A 21,073-nucleotide genomic window follows, 5' to 3' on the forward strand; every position below is an offset into this window, starting at 1 on the left:
AAGTAGTCAGAAATTTTTATTTTTCATTAGACACAGAACTTTAAAAACAACAACAAAATGTCAGATACTTTTAACAAAAGAATCGACCTTTGCCTTTTCAACTCTTCCTCCATTGTTGTTGACAGAAGACTGACAAAATAACACACAAAATCTTACCAAATATTTCTGTCTAGTTTCTTGTGGCAACATCCTAGAACATCTCAATTCAAAACGAACTCATAAGTAACTTTTTTAGCAAAATATAGTAGTTTGTTTAGAGTATTGATGGAAAAGTTCTAGTTCCACTGGCAGATTATTTCACTTACAACATGGGAAAATTTCTTGTCATAAATGAAATGATCTGCCAATGGAGCTAGTACTTTTTCATCAATATTAAGGAATTATTGACTTAAATCAAACTATTATATCTTGCTGAAAAGTTACTTGTGAGTTAGCTTAGTTTTATTTCAAGTTTTCTACAAATTATAGATAAAACCCAAGAAAACAGAAAGCCTTCTGTTGTTCACCCAGGTCTTGTTTTTTAACTGATTATCAAAGTTATATATTGTAGTAACAATCCACCAAAACATAGAAATAACTTCTGTAAATCATTAAAAAAAACAACTTCATATAACATTCATGTGGAAGGATCAGAACATCATCAGCAAGAGAAGGAAAAAAAACTAAGTTAATGAGAAGAGATTCTGGTGCAAAATCACTTTATTCCTTTTTTTTTTTAACAACTCATTTCTTCTTCTTCTCTTTCATACAAACACTGCATATACGCCAGGCATTATCGCCCCTTAACAGGCTGTAGTGAGAACTGAATTTTTTTTTAAGCTGATCTTAAAAGTTTATGACGCAACATGCCCCGCCCCCTCAGAGAGAGCTATTAAGAGAATAAGCTAATGACGCACTATATCCAATCACAATGTATATTGAAATACTTGGATAGATTTGAGGTATTTATTTCTTATTAAATGTCCGACGATCTGCTTTCGTTCTTTGGAAATCAGAAGCACTTCAGCTCAAGTCTCAGCTGGAAAAGCAAAACGGCGGTGGCTGGAAAATGGTCACTTCAGCATCTTCACAGATTCGTGTTAGAGAAAGAAGACAACTGCGCTGCCAGCTCTTTCACGTGTCAACAAGTCATTTTCCAGTTTTTCGCGGTCAGCGACTCCACTGACACATTAACAACCATCGGGGCTTTCTGTGGTTTTCTGCAATCAGAGTGAGGCCTCTGGAAAAAAAACAATTTGTTGGAACAAATAGATTGTGTAGGTTTTCAGATTTTATAAATAAACCTGAAGAACTTGGACAAAAGGTGATGTGAGGCGGGATAAAGGAGTTTTTGCACTTCAAATGGCTGCCGATGCTTTCACCGATTGCTGTAGTTACACAAGGAACCTAATAAAATGTCACAAAAATAAACCACGAAATGAAGCGTAGACAGATCCAAACATTAACTTTCTTACAGTTTTTGGTGGCATTTTGAGGAACTAAGAAAGTTGTTTTGTTCAAGCACTTAGGAATTATTATTCTTGCGATGGTTTTGGAGACGTTTGTCATCCATCTTTGGGGAGAAAAAACAAATCTGACCCGGAGCTCAAACCAAAATTAAACAGGTTTTATTAACAATTACAGAAATGTGTTGTAGGATTCCCAGTTTCTTCTCGCTTAAAAATGCCAATAGACAAATTACTTATGTGCATTAAAATTTCTGAACATGACATACTGTATTCGGCATCATTTCATTTCCTGAACATGAACCATGTTTTAAACAACAGACAAAGCCAGGATGTTACGTTTAGGTGTGAAGGAGCTCAGAAAACGACACTCTAGGCAGGTTTTTTTTTTATTTATCACCATGGAAACTGGGTTCATCACCAGGGAACATTCCAGCACTCCAGTCCGAATGAAAGATTTCAGCAAACTGACATGGAGTCAAGTTCCTGAAAGGAAAGCAGACGGAGATGGAATCGCTTGCACCTGCTGAGAGGTGGCTGTAGGGGTTCAGTTAGCCCACGCCCGCCTCAGACTCTTCCTCTTCATTCTTCTGTATCTTTTTTTTTTTTTTTTAACAACACCTTATCTGTCCACGCTGGTCTCTGCCAGCCGGTTGTTCATGATGCCCAGGGCGCCCACCCCTCCTGAGAATCCGTTCTGATGCGAGCAGGAGCCGCCGGACTGCCGCGGGTGTCCGACCGCCATCTCCGACAGCTGCTTCTGCATGATGGCCAAGTTCACCTGCGGGGGAGGAGAAACCGGTCAGCATGGGAGGGAAAAAAATAGAAAAAGTTAAAGTTTGCTTCCTATATTCAGAGGCTGCAACATCCTCCAGTTAAAGCTGCAGTATGTAGCTTTTACAAAAATACCTTTTCTTTTGTTTTTCCATGCTAAAACTGTCAGCATGGACATTGTGAGACAGGTCATCTCTGAGCTACTGTTGAGGTTGGAAAAAAATTCAACCAATCAGAGGCAGGAGGAGGGCCTTGGCGCTGTCAATCAACCTCGTGTGTGCTAACTCATGTGCTAGTGGCAGAGAAACAACTTACCATTACAGGCAAACCGTTTACCTGCCATCATCGGGGGCTATGCTAACTAGTTAACTAGTGTTAGCATTAATGGCAGGCTACGTTATGGTGAGCCAGGTGTTGATTAGCAAAGAGCAAACAGGGAGGGTGTGAGCATGAGAGTGATTGACAGCGCTACCCTCCTCCTGGCTCTGATTGGTTGTTTCTGACTGACTGCAGTTAGAACTGGGAGAAGGCAGAGGAGCTTGATTTTCTAAGATTATCTGTCAAAATGTATAATAAACAGTATAATAAATATTATACTGTTCAACATGATAATTTTAACAATTATGAAAAAAACATATTTTTTTAAAATAAAAGTTACATACTTCAGTTTTACACAGAAGCAGACGAATACAAAGTGTTGACACCTAGCACATCTTGTTCTCACAGACGATATATAAAGTACGCAGATCTTTCCTTTGCTTATGTGCGACAATTTAACTAGACAGGAAGGTGATAAATACTAAACACGCGTCAGCAGAGGCAACCAGAAGATGTGGTTCAACAAGGCAACGTTTCCCAGTTCCATGTAGAGAAGAACAAGGCGCTCATTTCTTCCATACGATTATGTTTAACGAGGAGCCAGCAGGATGACCACATGGGGAAAGTCTTTGGTTTGTATTCCACCTGACATTTACATTTTTTGTATTTTTCATAAAAAGTATTGCAGGGAGCAGCGTGACATTTGTTGCAGACGCTGATGCTCTGCTTGGAATTTCAATAAAATACAGGTGACCGAAGAAGATAACTTGACTTTTTCTTTCGTTTCTTGGCTTTACCTGGCTAGGCTAGATTTAACATGCACTCCTTACACTTTATTACAGTCTCATATACCCATGTTTATCTTACTATAAAATAATTTTTCAACAACTTTGCATAAAATTGTAAGTATTCAAAAATGTTTTGTTAGAATTGTAATCGTCCCTCTGCTCATCTGTTTAAGGATCTACATATTCTTACTACCAATTTGTATTTTTACGGGATTTATGAAAGTCAAAAAGACTTGAGTGCGTTTTTTCCTAAATATCACACCAGCAGAAGTCAATTTTTTTCTCTGCTACAGGGGGAGGGAGCTAAGCTTTGGCACCTGGTAAAAGTCAGGCTGTCTGCGAACTAGCTTATTGTGATGAAAATTAAACTTTGTCCACAAGCAAAACACTAAGAGTAGAGCAAACTGAACACACTCTTCCCCACCGACATCATGCAGGAAGCTGGGCAGAGCTTATGGAGCTAAATAAAGTGGGATCCATTAGGCATCATGCAAACAATGGCATCTGTTTGCATGATGTAAACATGCAAACAGAGACGCGTTTGAACGTTTCTCTGTCAATCTGGTTTTGGTCGCTACACATTGCTTGAATAAACCACAGAGAAGAAGAACCAGCCGGCTTTTTATGTATGACTCAAAATACAGGCTCAATAAAAATGTATGACACACTGTTTAGGTTTAGATTTTTTTTTTTTTAAAGTGTTGCATTTGTGTCTATCACAAAAACAAAAAAGAAATACGCTGATGCTTGAGGGTAGCAATGTAACAAAACATGAAAAAAGTCAGAGGTATGTATACTTTTTGATGCTCAAATACATTTAGCTGAATTACAACACTCTAAAGAAAGCAACGCTTCGTACGTAAAAGTGTTCAAAGCACAATATCAGAGAAGGAAAATCACCTGAGTGCACAAACTTGTATTTCTTACATCCAAAGGACAAAATCTGTATAATTTTATTTGATGTAAGCATTGAATCTAATCAACGGGGCTCCTGGTTTCACTGAGAATGTGGGAACTTCTTATTTATTTACTGCAATACATTATTTTCAAAGTACTGCCTTTCAAAAAATAATGCTGGGCTTTGGAGTCAGAGTGACAGTTCATATTCAAAATATGAAAAAACAATTGCTGTTTTTGGTAGGGAGTGGTGCAAGTCTTCAGACCATGATAGTGTCTCAGGAAGGAAGTGGAGATCGATCTTTTCACAGATTATCTGTCTCATGTTGTACTGACATGACTGATTGGTAGTTTTAACAAATATGTAAAAAAAAAACATATTTTGTTTTACAAAAGACACTGCAGCTTTAAGTTTTCTTAAGCCTAACATTAGTTAAATATTGGGCTTAAGATATTAAACATGATACTTGTATCTCTCAGTACCAATGAATTAAGCTAAAGAACAACATTTGCGTTAGGTCTAGTCAGAAAACGAAGGTGTTGGACCAAAAACGTCTCTGAAAGCTCACGCTGCTTTCAGTCGTCGCTGCTCTCACTAATGACTTTTTGAAAATCAATACGCAGCAAATTGTGTTCGGTAGACGGGTTGGTGGTGCACTGAGTGTGTTTTAATTGAGTCTATTCACACGGTTTAAAAAAATATAATAAGATAAAACAACAACTTTAATGAGACCAGATTTGTTTCTGTGTGGGAGGTGGGCTGATGTGAGCAGGCTTTAATCCCTTCCCGGTAAGCGAGGTTGTTGTTCATCAGAGCCTGCTGTTCCTCTGTAGTTTAAATTAAAGCTGGAGTAACCTTCAAGCATTAACTCATATTCCATGAGAAAAAGAGATTTTTTTGTTTGTTTTAGAATTAAATTAAATTAGAAATGAACTAGAAAGGAGAAATTCAGCTAAAATGCTAACAACAGACATGCTAGCTTTCTTTCACCCCGCTAATGTTAGCAAACAGCTATCTTTCCAAAAATGTCCTCACTATGTTACAATACTTGGGCTGTTTTGCTGTTGCTCAGTTTGTGACTTTATGCCAGAGTGCGGTTAGGGTGATACAGGAGGATAAATAGTCAAATACAGTAGGGGCTACATCTGCGTGGTTTACATCTGTGTGGCAGTGCAGGAGACCTGCTGCTGCTGTGCGGAGCTACGCAGGTGTGTTAGAATCATGGCAGCAAACCAGCAAAACGCAAAGAACTTTTCACAGTTTTCCTCCAAACTAACCAACTGAGTTGAGTAAAGCTGTTGGATGCAGATAAAGTTAGCTAAAGATAAAGCTAATAACAATAGGCTACCGATGTTGTTGTCTATGTCTAGCTACATACATTAATTTTGCCCCCCCAAAAAGTTAGAGACAGGGAGTCTCTAAGAATCCTCTTCTCCCCCCCACATCCTCCCCCACACACGCACGCGCACACACGTTGTTCAACTAGACAGGTATTTGTAATCCATAGGGGGGGCCCAGAAAATGTTTGGAAACCACTGGCTTAAGCACTAAGATGGCTTACACTGCGCAATAATGCAAATTAAGATAGATTTAGGGTTTTAACTATTAACATAGGCAGTTAGAAATGCTTTTAGAAAAGATCTTAAGTATTTAGCTATTCATGAGCAGGTGTGGTTCCTAATCCTTTGAGACTACCCAGGTTCCACTGTTCAAACCTGCCACATATCTGACTTAAGATTAGTATTATTCCATTAAAAGCGCTAAATCCAAGGCCAGATGTGAGGCAATTAAGTTGTTCCTGACAAAGTTTTCACCTTGTTGGCAGCCAAGAAGTCCCTCATGGAGATCATTTCCCCAGACATCCTGCGGCCCGGGTCGGTCTCGCTCTCGTTGATGGCGTCCGTCTCAATGGAGGGGTCCCTGCGGGCACGGAGATGTCCCGGGGCCACCACATTCCGGCGAGGGTGCCGGTGAGGACCCCTCCTAGGGAAGCAGCAGTGGCAAGAGGCTTCCAACCTCCTGAGCAGCCAATTGAGGACCTGCTTGATGACGATGGAGATGACATTGAAGAGGGAGTAGATGCAGCAGACGCCGGTGAGGATGAAGAAGAAGTTTCCGACCCGGTACGCAGCCGTGGCGTGACCCTCGTAGGAGATCCTCTGACTGCTGACCATATCCCCAAACCCGATGGTGCTGAAGGCCACAAAGCAGAAGTAGAGCGAGTCCAAGTAGCCCCAGCCTTCAGCCGCCGAGTACATCAGCGAGGCGCAACAGGACACCAAGATTGCCGCCGCCCCGAGGATGAACATGACGCAGTAAACAGAGGGTTTCCAGCCGGCGAGCTCCTCACGCTTTCCTACTGCGCCCGCCTCGGCTCCGCCCACCTTCTCGCCCTCAGACGCCCGGCGTCCATTCTGCGGCAGCACGGCCTTGTTGCGGCGCCGTTCATGGAAGGACTTGAGGACAAAGGCGATGACGGTGATGACGCGCTCCAGAAAGAGGTTGAAGAAGAGGATGGTGGCGGCGCAGCCCAGCAGTCCGTAAAACATCAGGAAGATTTTTCCTCCAATGGTGGCGGGAGTGGTCATCCCAAACCCTGGCAAACATACAAAGACATTCAATAGTGAGTGCTGATCCAGACTACAAGGATTGTGCAGATATCATTGAGACAAGGGGAGGTAAACATTAGGAGTGGTAGCTTAATTTGAATCTTTGTTTCTCCACAGCATACATAAAAGACTAAAGAGAGAGAGAGTAGGACAAAGAGCATTACTGTCTCTAGACAAACACAATTTCTAAAGAAAACCTCCATTTTCATTCATGCACATGGTCTTGCAAATGAATTGCTGCACTCCTAGGAAACAAATTGATTACTTGCATATAGCAGAGGAGAACCACAGCCGCTTCCTGTTGCTTTATCATTCAAACTAAGCATAAAATCTCTTGGCAATGAAAACAATTACCCAGTTACAATTAGGTGTCCTCCAAGTTTTAAATTGGATGCTTCCCTCCACCGGGTTGCCATTGCTCTCTTAATGATTCTGGCGAGCACCTAATGTGATCGAGTCAAAGCTTGTCTCTTTAATACTTAGTGGGATTACAGTTTTCTGGAACTTGTTTGGACTGTTTGGCAAATAAAAATATTTGTTTTAGACTTACGGTACTTTGAAAGAATTTCCGAACTCCTCGAACCGTTTCACCGTTTGAAATGTTACAACCACAAACTTGAGTGTGTTTTCACCGAGACTAAATGCAGTAGAGCAACAAAAGGTAAAGCTGTCTGATTCGTTGTTTGAGTCCAAATATGTATAATTTTATCTAAGCTAACAGGTGGCAGATGACGCTCTGGTCAGGTGAGACCTCAAAGTGAACGTTTGACCATTGCAGTAATCTGCGGTACAGAAACCAACTTTCATCAAACATAAAGTTTTTGCTAAAACATGAAGTCACATATACACACACAGTGAAACTCCTCCTCCTTTTTCATCCTAGAACTGAAGGTGGATTACTGCAGTGCATTCTGGGATTGATAGTTTTTCTACCTCTCTCTTTGGTCCCTGGAGGTAGTTCAATTTGTCATTACTAGATCCCAACAAGATCCAATGCATCAAACATGTTCAGGTGTTAGAATGGCCCACTTAAAGTCCAGACCGATTTTAAATTTGAGTCGTTAAAGTTGAAGCCGAACAATAAGCTCAACCCGAGTGAGTTTGAACTTCATCACAAAGAAGAATGGGCAAAAATGTGCAGCTGTTAGCTGGTAGAGACACTCTAAAGACCTCTAGCTCCAGCTACATTGACAGATGGCTCTACAAAGTATTTACTAAGCTACAGAGTACACTGAAGTGTATTAACAAGAAACTGTATGTCATATGATTGAATACTTTTTACAGTTTTTGCCATCTAGCACCTTTGGTGACGTCAACAGGTACAGTAGTGGTGAATGCATGTGACCCACAAGGCCTTTTCAGATGGAAAAAGGGAAGTTAAATGTTGCTACCTTTTTTTTTTCTCAGCATTGAGACGGAAAACAAAAGCTTCAGCCTGACTAATTGGCTGCGCTACACAGTGGCTTCTTGGGGAGCATTTGATTGCCTCTTCATTCAAATTGGTTGTCAAGGTGCTAATTGAGCCAGAGCGCTCTCCCAAACACGACAATAAAGCCAAATCAGCTGGATTTTATGACTTTGTTTTTCTTCTCTTTGTGTTTCAGGATATCATTTACATGAATGTCACAAGCTATTTGACCCATTTAAGATACGGTAATGGTGATAATAATATTGCAGTTAGACAAGCATGAAAGGAACTGCATTATGACACGAGTCAGGATGAAACTAGACGGTGTTGGTGACGGTTTCTGAGTTGTGCTGCTAACGTGCTAACATCCATACCAAAGATTAACCATGCGGCTCGTTTTAAGCTTTAACTCTTCTATTTTTCAGGTAGCTATAGATTATTTACAGAAAAATAGCAATAGCCATATAATAAAGACTTCCATGCAGCCACTGAGGTCATGAACTGCTTGAAAACAATAAATACATAGTGCTTAAAAAAATGTAGCCCCTCTTGAGAGAACTAGGAAAGAGCAAATTTGAAAAATAATTTTGCTAACTATAATGCATAGTTGCCAACTGAGCTCCTATTAGTGTAGCATTGGTTAATTTGCATGAGAAATAAATAGAACAAATCTTAGATTTTTACTCTTATTAAAATGTCACTACACTTAACCTTAAAGAGGACAGTATTGTTTGTTCTCCAGGCATTTTAAAGTGTTATCAAAACTATCTCACCTTCTCTACTTATAAAAATGTTACATATATCAAATATAACTTAAAAGAAATGTTACTTTCTGATTTAATGCCTTGAAATTGGGCCTTTTTCTGAAACTCCGCCTTCAGGAAGTCATCACAACATGGCTCCACTATTAACCCTTTAACAACATTTTTACCAGCGTTGCACAGAGAATGAGCTCAACTGATAGCAAACAGCTAATTGCTGCTGGCTAGTCTGAAGGAGCTGAGTGGGAAGGACTGCTTGATGAGGAAATAACATTAGAACATGATGTAAACCTTAAAAAGTCTAATTTGCATAATGGAGTTTATACTGCTGCATGTGTTCCACAGCTTCTACACATCTTTACCATATTCATATGGTACAGGTTATTGTGAACAACCACATAACACTTTAGAAAAGTGTTTTAGTTCTTTAAAACTATGTTAGTATTCTCACAGGCAATCTTTCAGAGTAAGACGAAAGACAAAATGGTTACTTTCTGTGTGTTTATTTTAGAATAATAACTTGATTAGATCGCCTGTGGAGGAAAGAAAACAGCAGTGCCTTAGATCCTTGTGGTCTGACTCATCACCTTTGTTTACCATGTTCTCAAAAAGCCCTTGCTGTTATTTTAATCTGCAACAAAAACAGAAGTCGAAAATATCACAAAGTAAATAGACTTGTTTTAATAAGTCGTGGTTGCAGCAATAACCTCTGAGCAGCTAATCACTTTCCTGTTTCATGCTTGCGACTTCACAGACCGACGTGTTTGTTGTAAGGTTGGAAATAAAAATAACAAATTCTAACAATAGATGTGATTCAAATCCGAATATTGAAAAGGAGCCGTGAAAGTGGATGCTCATGACAAAGACACGGTGTGCTTTTTAGTCGGCGCAGTCTCGCTCCAATATTTATAATCCACTGCAAACAACTTCGGTGGAGTCCCGAGCCGCATTGTTATATCACCATCTGAAGTTGAAAACAGGAAAAAAAAGGTCAAAACAACAAACTCAGGCTGAATGTTTGCTGATGAGGCTGACGCAACTGAAACCTTCCAGTCTTAACTCACGATAACTTGGATACGTTATTTTTTTATTATTAACACAGACGAATTAATCGACTGGCAAATTTATCAATGCATCCTAGCTTAAGACATGCTCTGGTGTTCCATTTGTGGTCCTTACTAACGTAGGAATTTTTATCTTCATAGGATTTTCAGAAGGTTGGCAAAATACATGGCTTTTTATGTTTGTTTGGTTTTTTTTTTCTTTTCTAGAGAATCCATGGACTGGGCCTCATGGAAATGGGTTCTGGTCCCCTGTGTGTCCTGCTGGTCCTCATTTGAAATGTCCTGCAGGAGACAACGGGTGGATGGGTTCCGTATCACCCCAACTGAATTGGCAGCGAACGAGGATAACATTGTTTCCAAACCAGATATAACTCTCCATTAGAATGTGGAAAGGTAGAGAGAAAATGCACAGGCATTAAGAGATGCACTAATGATACCGTCACAACGCTGCACTCTCTGCTGCTCTACAGCACATCAGCCTGTCATGATGCATGCAGTGCTTTTATAGAGGATCTAATATGACAGTTTATTTTTGAAAAGGATAAAAATGAGAATGGTTCATGGGATTAAAGAGTAGACGAAGGAACAATGAATAAAAGATAAAATTGACCATTCTGCCAACACATACTGAGTGCATCATTACGTTCCCTGTCTTTACTCCTTGGACATACACAAGCATTTTGTTCTTTGTTCACATCTTTTTACAATTTTTTTAAACTAAGAATTTAATGTTAATGCTTCATACACTTCCTTGTGAAAGTATTCCCAAGGCACTTTCAGATTTTCATCACATTAAAACCTCAAATTTCAACTTATTTGTTATGATCACATTTTGTGAGATTAGAACAACATGTATTATCAGGGCATAATTTTGAAGTAAAAGCTGCACAGATAAAAGGTGTGGCAGCTAGTGGTGCACAGATTGCGGTTTTCCGGCTGGAAAACTGCAATCTGATTATCTATTTTTTAAAAAGCCTAACCTGCCGATTCTGATTTTGGCCGACACTATGCCGATAATATCGTAGTAAATGCGATACATTTTAAAATGTACCATAAGCCAAATTTGGCCAGATTTGGACTTTTAGCATACGTTCAAAACACAACGTGTGGCAGAAAACTAGATGCTCTTTTGAAGTGTGAATATGTAAGCTTGTCAAAGTCCTTTATTCAGAGGTAGCTGAATAAAGGACCAATCATGACGAAAACCAAGGCTTGCAACAGTTTGGGCCTCATGCAAGACATATTCGCACATCCTTCTTGGCTGATCACTGACATGAATACACGGCAAACCTTTCTGATGGGCCGTAAAGGCAACGCGTGACACCGTGTGACACAACATGTCTCTGAAGAGATTGTGATGACTTTGCCCGTCATGGATTTCTCCCTCATACACGCCTTGAGCCTGCTATCGATCAGAGGTCGAGGCCGTCTGACGCTGACCGTAAATTTGTTCCAATCTCGGCGCTGGAGCGAAATGGAGACGCAAATCTGAGGAGATCTGAAGGACTTCAGCGCTTTGTCTCCGTCTCACATAGACACCAGCGAACCCAGGACTCTGACGGAGGCTGACGGTTCTGAGAATTTGACACAAATATGTCATTTTTCCATTCCTTTGTTTGCTGCTACTGAGTTATTGAAGGAGATTTCATGGATTGACAGAAATGACAGAACTTTTTCTTTTCTTCATTTTGAATTCAGGTAGAAATTTAGTCCCTGGGATAAGTGACGGTGTTTGTAAAAGGAGCAGACACCAGATATTTCTTCACACATAGTGGTTTAAAGAAGTAAAACAAGCTTCTTATTCACCAAAGTGCCAAAAAAACTGCCTTCAACCTGCAGCATTATTTTTATAAAGTGTGACCAAATCTATTTTTTTTTTATCAAAGTTGCATAATTTGGATGGAAATCAGAAACACATTCCCAAACAAGACCTTTCTCTCTTTTTCACTGCATCTATTTTTGTAAATCTTAACTCTGTTCAACTCAAAAGTTGCTTCTGGTTTCATCTTCTTCACTTAGACTTTGTTGCCAAGCAATGCGGTAAAATGCAGTTCAGACTAATTCTCATTCTGCGTCCATTTTACTTCATGCAGTAAAGACGACTGTTGGTGTGTCTCACACTGAAGCACACTGATGATATGACAAAAACAAGAAAAAAAAAGAAATTGGTCTGGTTTTTTTCTTTAAACTGTAAATGTTTCATTCGGTTTCCCTTACAGTCTATACACGCCCATAACTCTGAATACAAACGCTTCCATACTTCTGTACATGCGCACCTATTTATAGATCTTTGTGGTCGTCAGTTACTGACTGTAATATCCGAAGAGAAGATTTAATAACTTGTTCACAACGCGTTCATTCTGCGGCTGTCTTTGAGCCACATTCCTTTTGTCTTGTAACCTGAGAAATTTCCACAAATCTCTCGATGTCAAACAGTCGCGCAGACCGTTCCTCTTTTCAGGGCCGTTTGGGTCCATCTGAAACATAAATCCTTCTATATTTAGATACAAGTCGTTCAGATTTACATGTCGTTTAGCTGCCGGGGTGATAGGCCCCCTACAATAAGCACTGGTGATGGTACTTATTGTCCACTGTTGCTGTGTGCTGAGGAGAGATAGCGCTCTACACCGGAGGCCGACTCTTATCTGTCCCTGGAGAGTTGGGCAACCCGTTTTGTGAAAATAAAATAAAAGAAATGCTATTCTGTGGAGAGCACATTGAAAAACTTTAATTTTGTGAATTCTGTTTTTTCAATGTCAGGCTTTTTTTTTTTTTTTGTCCAAAGCTTGAAATTACGAATGAGCAACGAGTCTTTTTGTGATACAAAATGACCAAGCTGCTTTATAAAATTCAGATTCTGAAATATTTTACTAATCAGACAGGGAATTTAAATGTTATTGTAACTCATATTATCCAAGGTTGTGAAATGCTGATTGCTGAAGGATCTCCTGTAGCAGTCTGTACTACAGCGACTCTTGAAGAACCCTCTGACTGAATGCAACTATCTTACTGAGCCTGAAAATCTGAAAAGTGCGGTGCCATTTTGCAGCTTTAAGAGGGTTTTCAAACGTTTCTTCCATGTTTCTATCAACCAGGCTGAGAAAAGCCTCCCCACAGCATGATGCTGCCACCACCATGTTACGGGATGGAGACTGATAGAACAGAAGCAGATTCTGTCTTTGCACTTTGGTTTCTGCGTATGAATTACATCTAAGCCTAATCTGATGTTCCCTCTGCTTTTCAACGTCAGATCTGATACTTTACTTTGACTGGACTTTAATAATTTTACTCTAACGGATGTATTTCTACAACGTTATGGTAATGAGTATATTATTTAAAAACCTTCCACTATTAATGTTTTGTAACCCAGAAAACATTTTGTGGGTCGTAATTGTTCTGTTGTTGCATAAAGTAATAAACAACAACAGAACAGAGGCCCGTCAGCTTATACTGAATATATCTTCCCATGTGTTTTTGCTAATTGCTAAAAAAAACAAAAGGTTCAGAAGAATCCTTCCATTCCTATATTATGACAGAGAGTTGATAAATGTGTAAACAGAATCCAAACTATAACTTTTTTTTTTCTAAAATGTACAGTTTTTAACCATTTCTCCCCTGTGCCTACATGGAAAACACTGTTTTTCTGGGGGAATTAAAAGGGGTTTAAATGGGTTCCACAGTGAAAATTTTGCCCTCTCATTCTAATATGAACAGCAAAAACACATTTAAAAAACTCTTATATATTAGCCCAACATCTAACATGATCTATAACCCTAAACGAGTCATACATAACAACAATCGCATATTATCTACTCAGCATCGCATCACTTTCTGGTTTGGGGGAAATAGTGCTCTGGGCCGTTCTCTGCATTTCCATGTGGATGAAAAGATTTCTGGAAATGGTCCTGTGAAATCGGGTGTTTTTGAAATCTGTTTTAAAAAAAAAAATTAAATAATTAAATAAATAATTATTGTGGAAGGTGCCGGGGTGAGGAGGGTGAATCTTTCTTTACAGGGTATCAATTATTCATCAGAGAACATTAGATTGAGCAAAGTTGCACAAAAAAAAAATCTGTAAAACTGCAGTTTCTAACAACTTTTATTGCTAATTACTGAAGTTAGCATTGGCTAACAGTAACAGAAATGTCTACATATAGCACGCCTAGGTGGGCCCCATGTGGGGGAAAGGAGGGCTGATATATGGGTCCCATATGGGTTTGTCCGCGGGTTCCACGATGGTCCCACATGGGTTTGCCCATGTAGGGCCACAGCCCACATGGGCCCTACATGGGCCCTAAATGGACAAACCCATGTGGGCCACCACCATATAGGGCCCATGTAGGGCCCATGTGGGCTGTGGCCCTACATGTACAAACCCATATGGGACCCATATGGCCTGCTCTCCTTTTCCCCACATGGAGCCCACCTAGGCATGCTGGTGAAAGCCTTCCAATGGGTCGCAGCATACTTACTGTACTGTGGCAGAAAAAGTTAAGAGGTGAAAAAAAAAGAATATGGAAGCATACAGCTAGCTTTCCTGTTTGCTAACGCTCCTTGTTGCTCCTCTTTAGGAGCAACAGTTTTAACGTCAGTTATTATTGCTGAAACAGTCTGAGGTAGGTTATAATGCTCTAAATGTTTCCATAAAACACATTTTAAAAACATTTATTTTAAGCTTTCGACACCAAACTATATGCTACGAAGCTAATGCTAACAGGCAGAGTACACAAGTCTGACATCTGTAGGTCTGAACTTTATGTAATTTGTTCAATGTACATAACACTACAATATGAAAACAATCATTTTTATGTAAAAAAGGTGAGATTATTATGTTTATCTAAGGGTGTGAGAATGTTTTTGACTGACAGTTTAATCTATAGGAACGTAATCTGGTCTGTGATAGTCACCCTATCAGCCATACATCAGATTCAGAAATACTGAAGATACAGCAGGCATTCGAAAAATAAACATTCGATACCAGTGTTGGATGAGATCAGCTCCATCTCTGCTGAGACCAAATTCCCATTTAATGCCGTATACTAAGCCCTGAAAAACTCACAGTAGGAGAAGAAGTGTGTTTACCAAAAGCAAAATAAAATTCCAGAACTTCGGTTGAGACCAATGTGAGAGCTACCAACGTAAGCAAACCAGAATATCCTCTGGTTTAACAGTCAAAATTATAACTAATCATGACTGATATTGTTATTTTCTGACCAATTTGACAGTTTGACAAGTAGCCAAGCTTCAGAGCTGCTAATTTATGTCGGATTAATTGTTAATCATTGAATTACTCTTGCATATTTTAATATTTTTGCTGCATTTAATGACAAAAGAATTAATTTATGAGACTGCCTTTTCATTTCCAAGTCATTCTCAGCTGTGCCAGGCTTGCTCCTCCCCAGTAATGTGATGAGACAAGTGAAAAAATACATTTGCAGCACAGCATCAACGAATGAATGACATGGCTCTCTGCTCTGGGAGGCACAGCAAGCGGGGGTGGCACAAGATTTCCACATTTATATCAGTTAAATCCCAAAAGTGAGTATTTCATCATGTCAACAGGAAATCTGGATCAGGTAACATGTAAATAACGAGGAACAAACTATAACAAACTACAACACTTACACTCAGCAACCAATTAAAGGAATATTTTACTGTTTGTGAACAAGTCTGTGCTACATCTTATGACAGCTAGGTAAAAATCTGAGTTGATTCAACTAATTGAACTTCAGCTGACTCATTTTTAGATCTGTCACGACAATAAATTTTCCTCCACGATAAATGATAAAATTGTTATTTTGAGACCGTTCTCAAGTAATGTAATATCTAAAATAAACAGTACAACAGAAACAATAAATAAAAAAATTATGAAGTTTCTGTAAACAACAAAATTGTTCCAAAATAAAACTATTTGAGACCAAAGCACCATGAATGAAGAGTTGAGAGAGAGAAAGAGAAACGGTTAATCATTAAAGTAGAAATTATTAATTTAGCATGCGATTGATCGATTAATTGCTTATTGCCACAGGTCTAGATCTACGGTGAAATTGCGGTTGCCTGTGCAGTTCTGAAGGGATACGAACAGATTTTTCTCTATACTCCTCTGTTGGCTCAATCCATGAACAGAAACGAGAGAGAAAGAGAGAAAATATTACTTTTTTTTTAATTTTTTTTTTTACATATTTACATTTTGAATTTAGAGGCACATTCACAGTTGGGATAAGTTTGTGCTGGTGTTTGCAGAAGGAGAAAAAGAGTGAAAAAACAAAAAAACAAAGCATTGACCCAAAAGACGGTTCGGTCAACGCGTTCGACCTGAAACGACCGGTCGGTGCGCGACAGTTGCTGCCAAACCTCACCAATCGTCGACACCACGGTCCCGACGAAGTAAAACGCTCCCGTGAAGTCCCACCGGGGTCTGACCGTATCCACGCGGATGCCCGCCACGTTCGCCTCCTCGTAGCTCCTCAGGAAGTTGCGCAGATCCCTTGTGCTCAGGTTGTGCTTCTGGGAGAAGTGCTCGAACCTCTGCTCCCAGCGCGTCTTCGCCTCCCGCTCCTTGGGCTGCTCCAGCGCCGAGAAGACGGCGGCGCCGCACAACAGGTAGAGGATAATGAAGAGCGCCAGCAACAGGAACCGCGCGTTGTCCTCGTTGATGGGGCCGGAGGAGCCGCAGCAGCAGCCGCTCCTGCATGCCATTATGTTGCCGTTGTCACCGCGGCGAAGGAGCGGCGGCGGCGGCTGTGGGGGACCGTACGCGCTCCACGGAGGAGACGGAAAAGTCCATCGCTGTGGACTTTCATTGCGTTTCTGGCAACAACCAGTTCCAAAAAAAAAAAAAAAAAAAAAAAAAAGTCAAACAAGCGAGATGTTTGAAGCAGTTCCAGAGGCTGGATCTTATCAGATTGAGAAAATGTTAGAAGATATGCGAGAAACAACCTGTAGATGCAGCGCGTCGTGCTGATGTGCTCTTTTTTATTTATTTTTTTTACTGATGAGTCTCCAAAGCAGTCCCCGCCCCGGAGCGCGTCTTTTACGCACCAGAGTCTGATCACCTACTGCTCAGCTGGCGCGCGCGCGAGAGAGACAAAATAATGAGCCTGAACGCAACACCTCTGTCATGTTCGACCTGATCCAAACTTTTGGAGGTTTGATTCCGACATTATAGAGCGTGTTTGCGGATCAATAACACTTGACCTTTGCGGAGCTACGGTGGGGGGATGGAGAGGAGCGTGGAGGGAGCCACGCTCCTGCCGCGTCTTCACCCCGGGACCGCGTGAGCAAATGTCACCGCGGAAATAAATTATTCAGGATCAGATAGGCACCCAAAGAGCTAATTCTGGAAACATGGATGATTTGACTAAACAACCAGGAGCCAACGGACTTATGGATGACAAGTTCTACATCAGGATATGGACTGAAATTTAAAGACCTTAAGTTGTTGGAGTTAGTTGTAACACTGCAAAAGCACAAAATCGTACCAAGTTATTTTGGTTTAGTTTCTTGTGAAAATATCTTTATAAGACAAAACTAACTAATAAGTAACTTTTCAGCAAAATAGAAGACAATAATTTCTTAATTTTGATGAAAAAGCACTCGTTTGACTTATAAAATAGGAAAAATGTCATATGTTAAATAATCTGCCAGCGGAGCAAGTATAGCTTTTTTTGTTATTAATATTGACTCAAAACAAGCTGAAAAGTTACTTGTAAGTTAATTTTGTCTTATTTCAAGTGTACTAAGACATTAGCACGAGAAACTAGACCAAACATACTCAGTAAGATTTTGTGTTTTTGCGGTGAATAACAAAAAGTTATTGCCAAATTACTTTTTCCATATCTTGTGAAATCAACTTAAATGTCAGTGCACTTTTTTTTTTCTTTTTCTTTTTTAGGGCATATTAGTGACCAACACAAAGTAAGACAAAGTTGTGATGTGGAAACAAAAATAAAACTCGGTTTTTGTTCAAAAATAAATTTTGTTTAGAGATAAAAATCTTAAACTTGTAGCGTCGATTTGTGTCTATCACTCCTGGTTCAGAGTCACAACTCAACTTAGATTGGATGGAGAACTTCAGTTTTCAAGCTTTACCACATTTTCTAAGCGGGATGTTGGTTTGGACTTTAATTATTACAACTGAATGTGCTTCAATCCAAACTATTGTTTGGTTTAGTAATAAAAAAAGAGGCATAAAAACATACATATTCCTTCTACTGTACAAGTATGAGACGCTTTGTGTTGTTCCGTCACATAAATTCCCCACAAAATTCGTCAAAGGTTGTGGTTCTGACGTGGAAGAAAAACAGGAAGAAGCACAAGGATTAGAAATTCTGTTGAATATGAATCGAAACAATCAAAATCAATTTAAAATTTCCAACGAAAAGCGATTTTTTTCCTTGTAATTCCAGATTTATAAAAACACATTTGTATTCGCTTTAATGCATATGAATGCTTGTTGACATAGGCAAATCAACAGACGATCCGAAGGCTCATCGCTTATGCCAGCAAAAGGTCCGTTTCCATGGGAAATTAAGACGTTTCGCAACCATGGCGACAGGTGTGTTGTATCTTTGCCTTCATTTGACTTTTACTCATGGGTTTAGATAGAATCTAAGTAGATGTGATGACATCACTGCGGCTCAATCGAAATTGGCCGCGTAACCCCGGCAAGGTCAGTGGCTTCTTTTCGCCCATCTCTGGAAGAAGGCACTTTGCATCATTTCACTCTGGTTTACAAGCACCATAATTAAGCCCATGCTCTCATCTTTCTCCTCACGCACACACACACACACTGCTAACACACTCACACACCAGCAGGGCTCTTGGGTCTTTGAGTTTCCACGCAAAGTGAAACATCCTCAAGTGGCGTTTCCAGCTTCTCCAGCATAATTGTTGCGCTTATCGTGACCTTTGAACTCCCATTGGTGGGCGGTGATAAGACACTGTGTTTCTTGTTTTGTTTTGTTTTGTTTTGTTTTATGATAGAGTCAGGTCGATAGGTCAGAGGAGTTTGAAAAACACGCATCCCAAAGGACGAGGCCTGTTCTGCAGTAGAGTCGGATTACACAGAAAAAAACAAAACAACCGAGGCATACGCTGGACTGATTAAAAGAAAAAAAAAACATCTTGTTGTTTACTGAATGAACCCAAACGTTAACAAACGTCTTATCTAACTAATTCATTTAATGGTTTGCCACATATTCAAGTCAGTTCCTTGTACAGTAAGAAATGTTTTCAGCCAAACCTACTCCACTCTTCCGGCAAAGTAAATCTGAAGCATTTATGTGGTTTGAATTTCTCTTTCTAGGTCGATCAGATCAGGGGGTTTGGCAAATTTTAATTAGTAGGTAATCTGTAACTTTCATTTTCATTTTCGTAAAAAAATATGACGTGAAGCGGCATTATTCTTCTGACATAGCATTCTAGTAAGGCAGATATTTGTTGAACAATCAGAAGAAAATAGCTACTTGTGTATGTTTGATCGAATCTTTGGTCAGAGAAAAAAATTTAGCATTTATATAAAGATGCAGACAAGAATGGATGAGGACCCATGTCTATCTTGCAACTACGGAAAGCGACAAGGATGAAAAAGAAGGAACTGCTAGAGGACTGGAGGAAAAAGTGCCACCTTCAGGTCACCATGACAACCATTGTATGATATCTAAATCTAAAAGCCTGTGAGACAACAAAGGGTGTTTTCTGACCTACTGTAACAAATGTAAACATGTGGAGTTTGCTCAACAGGGCTTTAACTGAAAATACTAACTCTCTCTCTGTCTGTCACTCTAAATGTTAGAGGTTTTGTTCTACTGGCAAAACAAAATTACAACAGCAGTAGGGGAGCCATTGAAAATGGCACTGGTAATTTTGTCAAAAACATTTACTTCTCCCCACTGAATCACTGTACTCAAACTAAAAGGTTATTTTCTTTTTCTCTTTATTACATTTTTTTTTTAATTTTAGCGAGTTTTTACCGTAGAAGTTTCTATCGTGGACTTTTGTTACCCATCTTGACCAGCGAGGTCAGAACGTGTTGAAACCATTATATGTAATGTGAGTTTAAAACAAACCAAAAAAACAACTCCGTGTGCACCTACTGGAAGAAAAGATTTACCACAGAGAATCAGTTTGACCAACACTAGAAGTTTGTGTTGACCCGACCTAGATGTTTAAAATATATCTATATATCTATATATATATATATATATATATATATATATATATATATATATATATATATATATATATATATATACATACATTAGCTTACAGTAAAAAAAAAAAGGTAGGTCAAACCTGCTTTGTGTAGAATCACTCGATTCTACACAAAGCAGCCATGTTTGTTTTAGTCTGCTCACTTTCTCTGCTCTTTCAAAGTGCGGTGATGTTATAAGGAGCAGCATTTTTCATTAAGCTGAACATTTATTTTAAGTACAGATTCAACTGATTTGATGAAACATTAAAAAAAGGATACATGCCGAGCTTTGACAATTATTACAAATATTAATAATGCCTGCCCTTAACTACAACAGATTAAACACTTCACCGGTAGCAGTCAAATGAGAGATTAAACTGCTCATCCTGCCATTGCGTCTTGGACGGCCTGATGACTTTACAGGTCAGTAAATGTGTTTTCTGAGTGGACAAAAAAACAGAGCAATTGAAATCTTATTTCATTTCAGCTAAATCACCAGATTAAATAGAATTTTGGCGAATACAGTCGCAGTGCTCGTCTCCCACCATCAATCTTAAAGGGAGGGGAGATATCCATCCTTGTGGTGCAGGGTAACCATAGTAACAAGGAACTAGGTTACAAAGGACTGTATGTAAACAAGAGTAAAGTAATGCTCAAAGGTGTCAGAGCAGCTAATATTCTGTCAGGAACACGATCACGAGAAGGTCTTTATCTTCTTTGTGTGGTTTTCTTTTCTTTCCTGACTGTGTGGTGAAACATGGAGAAACCCCAATCTGCAGGGGCGGATCTACAAGCGGGGGTTGGGGGGCAGCT

General features: G+C 39.6%; 1 protein-coding gene across 1 annotated transcript; it reads right to left on the reverse strand.

The window, feature by feature from the left end:
- Positions 1-1,585: 1,585 nt before the first annotated feature.
- Positions 1,586-16,932, reverse strand: kcnk13b (potassium channel, subfamily K, member 13b). Its single transcript, XM_014969271.2, has 3 exons — positions 16,425-16,932; positions 6,038-6,819; positions 1,586-2,226 (listed from the first exon to the last, which is right to left on the reverse strand). The coding sequence occupies exons 1-3, from the start codon at positions 16,762-16,764 to the stop codon at positions 2,068-2,070; spliced, it is 1,281 nt and encodes a 426-aa protein (XP_014824757.1). The 5' UTR covers positions 16,765-16,932; the 3' UTR covers positions 1,586-2,067.
- Positions 16,933-21,073: the final 4,141 nt, after the last annotated feature.

The sequence above is a fragment of the Poecilia mexicana genome, unplaced genomic scaffold (genome assembly GCF_051168715.1).
Source record: "Poecilia mexicana isolate PSO_F unplaced genomic scaffold, ASM5116871v1 scaffold_21, whole genome shotgun sequence".
NCBI lineage: Eukaryota > Metazoa > Chordata > Actinopteri > Cyprinodontiformes > Poeciliidae > Poecilia > Poecilia mexicana.

What these genes read in the sequence shown, in the direction of transcription:
- kcnk13b (XM_014969271.2), bottom strand. Translation starts at nt 16,764, where the DNA reads ATGGCATGCAGGAGCGGCTGCTGCTGCGGCTCCTCCGGCCCCATCAAC. An exon ending in GACCGTGGTGTCGACGATTG is followed by an intron (nt 6,820 to 16,424) that starts GTGAGGTTTGGC and finishes TATGTTTGCCAG; the next exon opens with GGTTTGGGATGACCACTCCC. An exon ending in ACTTCTTGGCTGCCAACAAG is followed by an intron (nt 2,227 to 6,037) that starts GTGAAAACTTTG and finishes CCTCCCCCGCAG; the next exon opens with GTGAACTTGGCCATCATGCA.